Source organism: Rhagoletis pomonella, unplaced genomic scaffold (assembly GCF_013731165.1).
Source record: "Rhagoletis pomonella isolate Grant_MI unplaced genomic scaffold, Rhpom_1.0 Rhpom_scaffold_00004, whole genome shotgun sequence".
NCBI classification, from domain to species: domain Eukaryota; kingdom Metazoa; phylum Arthropoda; class Insecta; order Diptera; family Tephritidae; genus Rhagoletis; species Rhagoletis pomonella.
In genome coordinates, this window is record NW_023458558.1 from 63,316,588 (window position 1) to 63,327,801 (window position 11,214).

Below are 11,214 nucleotides of genomic sequence, written 5' to 3' on the forward strand. Positions count from 1 at the left end.
CAATTTCCCCTAGTTTGCAAGTCTTTTGTTTACACAAACACAAAAAGCTGATAGTTTTTATAACTTACAATAATTATCAGGTATTGTGTACGGTATTTTGACTTACGAATTGTAGATTACAAAGACCCCAGTTATACGTTGTACCAAAAATTGAAAATATATGGCACGCAGCTGTTTTCAACAGCGGATATTGTAAATTTGGTACTTGTTGCCGGAATTCAAACAATGACAAAGCTTTATGTTGCATTTCCAGTGCCTTATTTTCTTTTAATTCCAAAAACTCCAACTCTTCGTCGCTTTTCTTAAAAAGGAGTATTTCGGATATTGTAAATTCATCCTCAATTATTTTACATAAAAAGGGATTATACCCAAACGTACATTTAAATTAATTTCAAATCTTTCTTCAAAATCTGCTTTTAAATCATGTGTGATATTTTTTTCTAGCCATAGAAAATTATGAAATATTCTTTTTTTGAGATCATGAATAAAAATACGTAGTTTAGCCTTGTAAGACGTGTTTTGGCTTCAAAACTTTAAATAATTTGCGACAAATCAAAAACATTTTTATTCTTTCCTTGTAGAGACAAATTCAAGTTTTGCAAATGTTCCATCATATCGGTAAAGAACATAAGGTCAGAAAGCCAATTTTCATTCTCCAATTGCGGGTAATGTTCCGGTATCAATTTACGTATGTGTATATAAAAGGACTAAAATAAAAAAAAAACAACACAATGAAAAATAATGTCCAGCAAAGAAATATGTATTTTAAAAAGTAAAAAGAGCCAACATGTTCTAGGCAAAGTTAAAGTAGAGCCGCACTTTGCTACGCAAAGAGCCGCGTTTGCCCACCCAGTAAAAAATCAATAATCGCTTTTAGTGGTAACGTGACAGTGGTAGAAGACATAGCGTTATAATGCCTCCGATTTTTTCGCTTCTTTTAGGCATTGCCGGTAATGCAAAGTAGAATGTCCTATAATTTATTTTTTAATTCGCTTTCTGCTTCATTTCGGGGAATGCAAAGTAGAATGCTGCATCGTAGTCAGCTGAAAAATAGAATGAGTATCCAAAAATTGTTTTTCTACCGTTACTTTCTGTGGAAATTTGTCTCGCATAAAAATCATGTTTTGCTTTCAATTTGCAGCGGAGTTGAAGTCAGTCAGTCAATGAAGTGAAATACAAGAGAGGGGAAGTACAATTTTAAGCTTAATTAAATATGCATGTATGTACATACCGATTTTTAAGTAAAATCATATGTATGTATAAAAACTGATTTATAAAAATTTTAATTAACTTTTTTCTTTTAAGACATTTTCTGATTTCAATTTAATTTCAATAAGTATGTACTTATCTAGTAGAGCTCGGGCAATTCGGTTAATCGATTAACCGAATTATTCGAATCTGACTGAAGTCGACTACTGTTAATCGGTTAGCAATATTCGAGTAGTCGAAAGCTGCCGACTATTCGGATAACCGTTCACTTTAGATTATTCGGTTAACCGTTCATTTTCGGTTAATCGAATATTTTAAGTTCGAGTTTTTTTTTGCATTTACAGATACATATACATATTTGAAAAGTCTTGTTACATTCGTAGTACATATATAAGATGGCATGTGCAAAATTAAGGCAAACTTTTTTTGCAAGAATGTGCGCTAATTATTGAAATGTTATTGCGAAATATTTTAGAGACAATGGCTAAAGCAATACCTACCTCTCATTTTCGCGATTTTTGTTATGGATTTTTGTTAAATGGTTGTTCAGTGAGGATGTGGAGGAGGTGTAGCACAAAACTGCACCACATATGGAACATGTTACTTCCTTTTCGTCCTCTGTTTTTTCGAAAAAATCCCAAACCCAGCACCTTTTGCGTCCGCTCATTTTTTGTATCTGAATATACATACATATGTGTGCATGTATATATTTAAATAAATTTTTTTTCATTTGTCAAAGAAATTTCAATGAAACTTCGGTTGCTGAAATTCGATTTGCTACAATGCTCGAGTAGTCGAAGTAAAGCAACTATTCGAATAATCGAAGGCGGGCGACTATTCGAATACCATTAACCGACTAATAAGCATGCGAACGGTTACGAATCGAATAATCGGTTAACCGATTAGTCGAATAGTCGGATAATTTTACGAGCCCTATTATCTAGGCATTCTGCATTAGTTTCTCTGTAAGGCTTTCTTTATTCGCTTCTCTGTATTATCTTTATCCGTGCGTTCTCCCTTCGTTTAAAGGCAATGCTGTGGGTAAGGGCTTACCACCGATGACATTACCATGTTAAAATAATGCCTTCTTGTCGCCTAGCTCGTTTCCACTTTCGTTTCTGTGGTAATCGTGTGTTTTTTGCTGGGTCCCATCGCCTAGTTCGTTTCAACTTTCGTTTCTGTGGTAATCGTGTTTTTTGCTGGGCACCGTTGTTATATAGTGACGCTCCAACATGTTATACATATTATTATTATTAAATATACATATTATTATATATGTATGTATATATTATTATCATGTTATACACCTACGTCATCAGAGAGGATATTGAGCAGCACGGCGTATGAGTAACAAATTAAAAATAAGTTACCAAAGAATGTTACACATACCAACTATTACATCGTTTTCAGTGTTAAATTGTGGTATAGAAACTATATTGTTTTTCTGCATAAAATATGATCTTAGTTATCGAAAAATCCTTTTACACGAAATTTCAAAATTGGTGAAAAATGAAATTTTCGAGGGCCGGTAGCGACCTCTAAATTTAAGTTTTTCAAGCCCATTTTGGAGCAGGCAAATATACGAAATCTCACTGCTTGTCGGAGATCCGAAAACTTTTTTTTTATAAAAAATATATATATATAAATCAACATTTCAAACGTTGTACAGAATTCACAAAAAATGGTAAAATTAAAAAAAAATGTGTTATCAAAATTTTGTAGCCCATTAAATTTTAGTATAATACTGTGCAAGTTTCAATTGGCTTAAATATACCCTTGATTTTTTAGAATTTTTATCGCCGAGGGTGTTGAGCATTTCCTCCCATATAAAATGATTTCGTTAATGCTTGTATGGAAGAAAATGCTCAATATGCTCGGCGAAAAAAATCCTCAAAAATCAAGGGTTGATTTTAGCCACTTGACACTTTTAAATTTTTATAGTTAAATTGATTGGGCTACAATTCGAATGGAGGTTTGCTTTGCTTTAAACAGGCACGCGCATCACTCAAAAACTAGTGCATAGAATCGAAAGCAGGGCTCGAATCCTAACATACGTTATCGTATTACTCGTCACGTAAAAACATATTTTTCGCATTATGACATACGTGAACGTACTCTTTGTCTCATTCAGCTTATACTGCCTGATGTATCACGTAATTTTCGGTCGTATCGTTTTCAATCCGTGCACGGATGTTACGATTCGAGCCCAATTTTCATCATGCATTGCTAGAGGTCTAACTTAAAATATTGGAAAAAATAATAAGAGAGTGGCCACCTGTTTGAAATTTGCAGTTTCAGTAAATGGATAAGATAAAGTAAATATTTCAATATGTCTGTCAAAAGAAAGAGATTTAAGAAGGCTTGGAATCGAAAATATTTTTGTGGAAGGTTTAAAAATTCCAATTTGATTTAATTGATAAGATAAATTAAATATTGCAATACGGGAATCAAACTAATAAGGTTTAGGAAAGTTTACTGCTAAAATATGATGTGTTTTATGAGGGCTGCCACCTGTTTGAAAAAATTTATTGAATTAATAAATTGATAAAATAAATGAAATATTACAATACGGGTATCAAACTTAAGAAGTTTAAGAAAGTTAACTGAAGAAAATATTTTTGGAGCGCGTTCCCAACTATTCGAAAAATTGTATTCAGTTAAAGCGTTAACTGCTAGTTAACTACTGAATTAATACACCTTTGAAGAAAGTGCATGATATGTAGAATCGAGTTATACGAGAATAAATTTAATTCTCAGGATTAAATGCCTTCGAAAATATATTAACTAAAACCCTTACTCATTAAAAAGAAAATATGCTTCATAAATCGAAAATTTGTATGAAAATCTCACTTCATAAAGCTTCCCGATTCTATTTTATTTATTTAAGTAAAGCTATAAGAGTTTTAGGAGGGGTTAACAAAATACATACTTCAAAGGCGCAAGCCGGGAATTTACTAGTTTTTAATAAAAGTAGAGTAAAATTGTACGACAGATATTTACATGGAAATTCAGTATTTTGTCATCTGATTCATAAATAATATAGGATATGTGTCAAAAAGTCCATACAAATGTATACCTGCTGCCGGTAGACAAACAAAAACGCTTTGCGGTAGATTACGCTATCGCTTTAATGAAATTATCTCCACACTATAGCTAACGTCGCGACGCGTCGGGTGTCGCACACCTTCATATGTAATTAGCCCGCTTGCACAGTACTCTTACATACATAATAATATTATTTGAATACAAGTAAAATTCTAAGCTAAAAAGGTTGGCATACATGTGTTAATGACTATACACATTCTTTTCATTGCAGCTCCTCTCCAGCGCCAGTATCCCTCCATCTCCAGCCAGGTCAATATTTTTCCCTTCGTCCTGAGGTTATGATCAATGGCCGAAGATCGTGAATTGATCGAAAGGTATGGCAAGCCTGTGCCATACGATCGAAATTTTCGTGGTCCGGAATGGCGTAATCGAAGCTGTACAGATGTGCCCTGCCTTCTCATCTTCATTATCTTTTTAGCTGGTTGGGGCTTCATCGCACAGTATGCAGTACGAAATGGAGATCTCAATAAATTAGTTGTGCCAACCGATTCATTCAATCGCAAATGTGGCATTGACTCATCGGTGCTGGATAAGAAGTATTTATTTTTCTTCGATTTGGGCAAATGCATTGATCCGGTTGTACCGCTCACAGGCTGTCCCACGCAGCAAGTGTGCGTCGAAAGTTGTCCCACACAGACTTTCATTTGGGATAGATTGAAGGATAGACTTTCATTTCCAGAGCTTAAAGAACGCCTGATATGCCTCACAGAAGCTGATAAAAACAATTTGCGAGACATAAATGGCATTCAACGTGCCATCGATAACGAACGTTGCGCAAGGTGGTACATGAAGAGCGCACCATTTCTAAATCGCTGTATGTGGGAATTTTCACCGCAAATGTGTGAGCTTATACCATCATTTCTATTGCCACGTAGCAGACGTGCTTCTAATGGTTCACAAAGCGCCAGCTTAGCCAACGGTGATATGAGCGGTCTTATCGATGCGTTGATCGACGATAATTCAAGTTTATCTGAAGTGAAGATGGAAGTGTTAGCCTTGACCGCTATACCTGAGCCAGCTGTAAGAACAAAGCAAGAGCTGGTGGAAGAGCCCGCTATACAATGTCGCCGACGTACTGAACAGGCTGAGACTATCAAGCAGAAGGTGCGTCAAGCGGATACGCGTTTGGCGAAGTTGGTAGGCAACATGGTTGCGCACTTCTACAACGGCACACATGACGCGCAGCAACTTGGAGAAGAGATTGTCGAGGACATAATGAATTCATGGTACGTGGTGCTTATGGCGCTGATGTGCACATTGATCGCCTCTTTGATTTTGATCGCCTTGATGCGCTGGTTCGCTGCACCGATTCTTTGGCTATCGATATTTGGTGTGCTAGTCGGCCTTGGCTTTGGGATCTATTACAGCGTGAAGCAATACCGTTTTTGGCGCGAAACAGCAACGGTGCCCAATCATTCACTTAACTTGGAAGCAGCCGTAAAAAATGTGTTGCAAGAGCCTAGCACTTGGTTGTATTTAAGCATTTTTCTTGCCATCAGTTTTGTCGTTATTCTGCTGTTGGTGATTGTATTGCGTAGCCGCATCCAAATTGCTATTGCGCTAACGAAAGAAGGCAGCAAAGCAGTCTCGAGCATCATCTCAACTGTCTTCTTTCCCATCTTCTCTTGGGTGCTTTTCATTTTGGCCGTCACATATGCTATTGGAGTTGGTCTCTATTTGGGTTCAATTGGCGAACCTTCCTTCCGCATGATACGCCAACTGGACGCCAACAGCTTAACAGGTGTTACCAATGAAAACTGTGTTTGTACTGGTCCGGCGATTGAATATAAAGTAGGCGGACGTTGCGATCCCAAAATCTTCGAGCAGAACTGTTTTAACGCTGATTTCGGGCAGCGTAGTCCCTGCACGCGCACCACTTGTAGTTTCGCGGAAATCGAGCACCCACCCTTCGTTACTTGGTCCATTGTCTACAATGTATTCGGTTTCTTCTGGCTGACATTCTTTATTGCAGCCTTCAGCGACATGGTGTTGGCGCTCACATTTGCCACTTGGTATTGGACTTTCAAGAAACGCGATGTACCATTTTTCACCTTGGGACGCGCCTTCCGGCAGACCATCTTCTATCATCTTGGCACGCTGGCGTTTGGCTCGCTAATTCTTGCTGTATGTCGCATGATACGCATAGCGTTGGAATATCTCCATTCGAAGCTAATAAAATACGACAATGCGGTCACACGCGCAATACTTTGTTGCATGAGATGCTTCTTTTGGCTACTTGAGAACTTCCTGCGCTTCCTCAACCGCAACGCGTATATCATGTGTGCCATACACGGCAAGAATTTCTGTGCCAGCGCCAAAGATGCTTTCAATTTGATTATGCGAAACTTTTTGCGTGTCATCGCTGTGGACAAAGTCACCGATTTTCTGTTCTTTCTATCCAAAATATTGCTAACAGGCGCTGCTGGCGTTGGTACCTACTACTTTGTGGTGCGTAGTCCACATCTCATACAGCTGCACTATAACGCGGTGCCGGTGACGCTTGTCGTGATTGCGGCCTTCATAATGACCACGGTGTTCTTTGGAGTATACTCGATGGCAGTGGATACGTTGTTTCTGTGCTTTCTGGAGGACTGCGAACGAAATGATGGTTCATCTGAAAAACCTTTCTTCATGTCCAAACAGCTGATGCGTATACTGGGCAAACGTAATAAGTTTCCAAGACAACGAAGCATATAAGCGGTTTTTAAAAAACTAAAGATTGTTTGGATTTGAGCTCGATATACCGTTAAGTTTATTTATGAAAAATGTAAATCATGGCACAGAAAGACACTTGAATGGAGTGAAATTACTACATATGTATGTATGTATGTACAAAAGAATGTAAAGTGAGAGACGCTTTCTGATTGTGTTACAATACCGTTTGGTTGATGTTAATATTAGAGAGTTTATGGTAGGATAGCTTATGTTGAAATTTGAAAAGGTTGTGTCGAAACCAATGGCAATATTAAACAGTTATGTACGAGTATGTATACTCAAAAGCTTAATTAAGTGATGTAATATGGAATATAACTATGAATACAATACTTATTTCATGCCAATAAAACAATTTACTACTAATGATTTAAATTTATTACTTACAAACAAATTTGTAATTTAAATTGTTAATTCATTAAAAAAAATCGATATATATATATATATATACATTCATATATAAGTTATGAGTAGCTTTAAGAGCGTACGATTTATTCTTACCGAAGATTATATTGCTTGGTGCTGCTTAAAAGTGATTTGTAGATAATAACACAAAGAACTACGAAAGAGGTTCATAAATGAATGCCAAAATATTTATTATTGCGAACTTATTGTTAATAAGTTTTAGTAATTATGTTCATACACCGATTTTCGATTGAATTCATACTTTATTATTGAATAAAAACATACATTTTATACACATTCATACCTACATTTGTACCAAAATGTATTCAACAAAGTGTGATTGAATTTGACATTGCTCTCAGAAGAGCCATAGAAGAACCATCCTATTAAGTCAAATTGAAAAAAAATTGTATGAATTTTGAATCGCTTGTTTATATTTTTTGGCATAATAGTACCTTAAAAGTTGTCAATCACACCTTGTTTAATACACCTTGATTTGTACATACAGCGTTTTTCTTTTCTTTATTCGTAATTTAAGATCACGGAAATGCTCAAGCTGTTTTAAATAGTTCTCGAATTGAATATATGTTCATTTTAACATGCTCAATATTTTTCTAATCAATCTACATATGTACATGCATATATGTATGTATGTACATATGCTTATACATATATGTAATACCATGCTCGGACCGAAAACGAAAACACTTTGAAAAGGAGTTTTGGGATTGTGGGCTGAAGGCTGTTCGCACCGGCTGTTAATTTCTTACATCCTTTGTTTACAGTTTTGCTACAAAAAAAACAAACCTAAATCTTGTTCTTTCATTTTCTTTTTATTAACAATCATTTTTTTATTCTCATTTTAATTAGACCAGCCAATTAACAATACATAAATCCGAATTGGCATATTAAAGATGATAAAATATGGCCTCCACTTCGATAAATAATCACTATTCCAGACACCGATTGGAATGAGTGGAACGCGAGTTATCAAGTAGTTTTTTTTAGCGAAAACTGGTTTTCGTTTGACAGATTTTACATGGACGAAAACACAAGTTTTAGGTCGAAAACCAGTTTTAGAACGAAAATATGTTTTCGATGTCGGTCCGAACATGGTATAAAACGCAGATCTTAATTCTTCATAATTCGAGTGAAAATTGACTGAAGAGACGGTGAAAACTGGAAAAGTCTGAACAAAAGTCATAATACACGTCCACACATGCTTACGTAATATAAATATATACGCGTGTGTATACAAAAAGTAAATACAAAACAAAAAAACATATATTACATGTATATTGTATTAAATTGTAGCTACAGTAAACTTTTAAAAATGTTTAGCGTTTCTCTTTTAAAAAAATATTATATGGACATTATGATTATGTGTCTATCTTTAACTCAAATGTGGATTTTTAGGATGCAGAAATATAAACAGCTAAACCATAAAAACTAAAAAGATACTGTGAGTTTTTTAAACGATATCTCTTATCAATTTGGAGTTGTGTAAGTACCGACAAAACTGTTGCCTGAATTACTTGTTTTGTTTCAGAGATATTTAATTTAATTTTAGAAGTTGCATGTAAATACACGTGCCATGTTAAGGGTTAATGACTCGCATTTCGACGTCTTGGGGGGATCTATAAAATATTTTTATATTAGTGTTGTAAATTATTTATAAACAAGTAAAGAAGTATAAGATCGGGCGAACCCGAACTTTATATACCCGGCGCACCTTTCAGAAACTGCATGATAAGCAAGAATATTTTTCCCGATGTCAATAAATTTCGATAATGTGCTATGGGATATTAAAATAATTGGAGCAAGTTTAATGGAAATCGATACATTCGATCTTCCACTGTGGTCGAAAGTGCTAATCGAACGAATTTTCTTTGGTATTATGGCGCTCATTCGATGAAGAATAGCACTATTGTGAACTGCGCTCGTTTATGTTGTTCACAATAGTATATTTTTCACCGCTGAGAAGCTTTTTTTTTACAAATCGAGCAAACTAAATAGTGTGCTTATACATATTTATGTAAATTTGTGCAAATTAAAATGAAATAAAAAAGAAAGCAAGTTTATAAAAACGTGGTAAAAATTAGTACAACGAAGTTCTGGGGTTCAGAACTGGCCAGGAGTAGTAAATGTTTAAGAGAGTTAAAGTGTAGCCTTTATAATATATTTTGACATAAAATATATTTAAGAAATTTGACTACAGATTTACTAAAAACTTCCGACTGTCTAAAGAGGCGTTTGTGAACCAAATCTATTTAAAATATTTTAAAACTATCCACAGCTCTATGATTTGTTCTCAGAAATTGTGACAACTGAGTATTGGGATTTTCTTTCACAAGTAAAAGCAGCCTTTCAAGCTTGTATTTTGTATTCACGACGTTAAAACTGCATGAAATTAATAAAAATTGTTTAAAATTAGTGTCTACCCGCCCAAAAGTAAAAAAACAATTGCGAAATCATACATTTTTCACAATTTTCTAACACTTCGCTACACCATCGAAAGCAAAATTATGTTCGACAGAAAATTCGATACTCAACGAAAATTTCGACACGGTTGCATAGCTCATAATACGAATTTCACTTTCGATCTTCGATAACCACCGAAGATCGAAAATCGAATGCAACCATAATAAGGGCTATTGTGTCTTGATAAGGGCCGGTTGTTCAGTGTCTGGTTATCACTACTTGCCGGATAAAGCAGTCGTTGTATTTAACCGGAGCTTCTACCTCCGATTTGTGCTAATCAGGCATTGAACAACCGGCCCTAAGAGATTGTTGTAAGTTGGCGTGTTGAGTTATTGAAATATCAGAATTTACGTATTTCTGAAATTTACTGTTATATGGCAGGTGCCGGTAATTTTAGTCCGATTTCAAAAATTTTCAACATATCGCTTGGTAGAAATTGATTAACCGGTTACCGAGATACACATATGTAGGCGTAAGTGGGCGGTGCCACGCCCATTATCCCATAACTTTCCCTAACTAGCATCTTCTGCTGAAAGGTCATTGAATATATATAGATTTTGAGTAAATTAGCTTAACTAGTTACCAATTTATCGCAGTTTCCGTATATCTGTAAATTACCGTTATATGGGAGGTGGGCGTGGTTCTTGTCTGATTTCAAAAATTTTCAAATGGTTTCTTAGTGAAGGGACTACAGAGATACAGCATTTCATCGTAAGTAGGTGGTGCCACGCCCATTTAAAAAAAAATCATAACTGTCTTATTTATTGCCAAACTTCTACTTCGCGTACCAACTTTCAATAATTTGGGTCCAGTATACACAGAATTACATATCGCACACCTAGATATAAAGTGCGATCAACTAAAAAAAATTTTGGACGATTTTTTTACATAAATAAATTTAAAGCACTAACGTCCAATTAATGGAAATATTTTTTTCTTGATGATTATATACATAAACGAAAAAAACTAGTGTTATATCTGTTTTTGTTTTGATTGCGTTGAATCTGTACGATCCACAAGCAGTTAAATTCCCCCTATGAATTTTGAGTAAGCTCACTTTAGAGGTGTGCGATATGTAGAAGTCGGTTGGTTTTTGATTTCTATGTAAAAATGGCATAGCAGTGCAAAGTATGCATAAAAGCTGGGTTATGCAAGACTTATGGTCTGATTATGGCAACTGAACGTAAGTTACGGCTCTCTCTTAAAAATTATGTTAAATGGGTGTTGCTTATAATTGAACAGCCCAAACTTAACGTAACTTAATGCCACGTCGAAATCTGTTTCATTTTGATTCCCCAAATT

General features: G+C 35.3%; 1 protein-coding gene across 3 annotated transcripts in view; it reads left to right on the forward strand.

Moving 5' to 3' along the window:
* Window positions 1-7,732, forward strand: part of LOC118737963 (CTL-like protein 2) — a 41,684-nt gene extending 33,952 nt beyond the window's left edge. For all 3 annotated transcript variants that reach the window (XM_036468802.1, XM_036468801.1, XM_036468803.1), the window contains exon 2: window positions 4,526-7,732. In XM_036468802.1, the coding sequence (XP_036324695.1) occupies window positions 4,600-7,011 (2,412 nt within the window). In that variant the 5' untranslated portion in view covers window positions 4,526-4,599 and the 3' untranslated portion in view covers window positions 7,012-7,732. The remainder of the gene's footprint in view (window positions 1-4,525) is intronic.
* The last annotated feature ends 3,482 nt before the right edge of the window (window positions 7,733-11,214 follow it).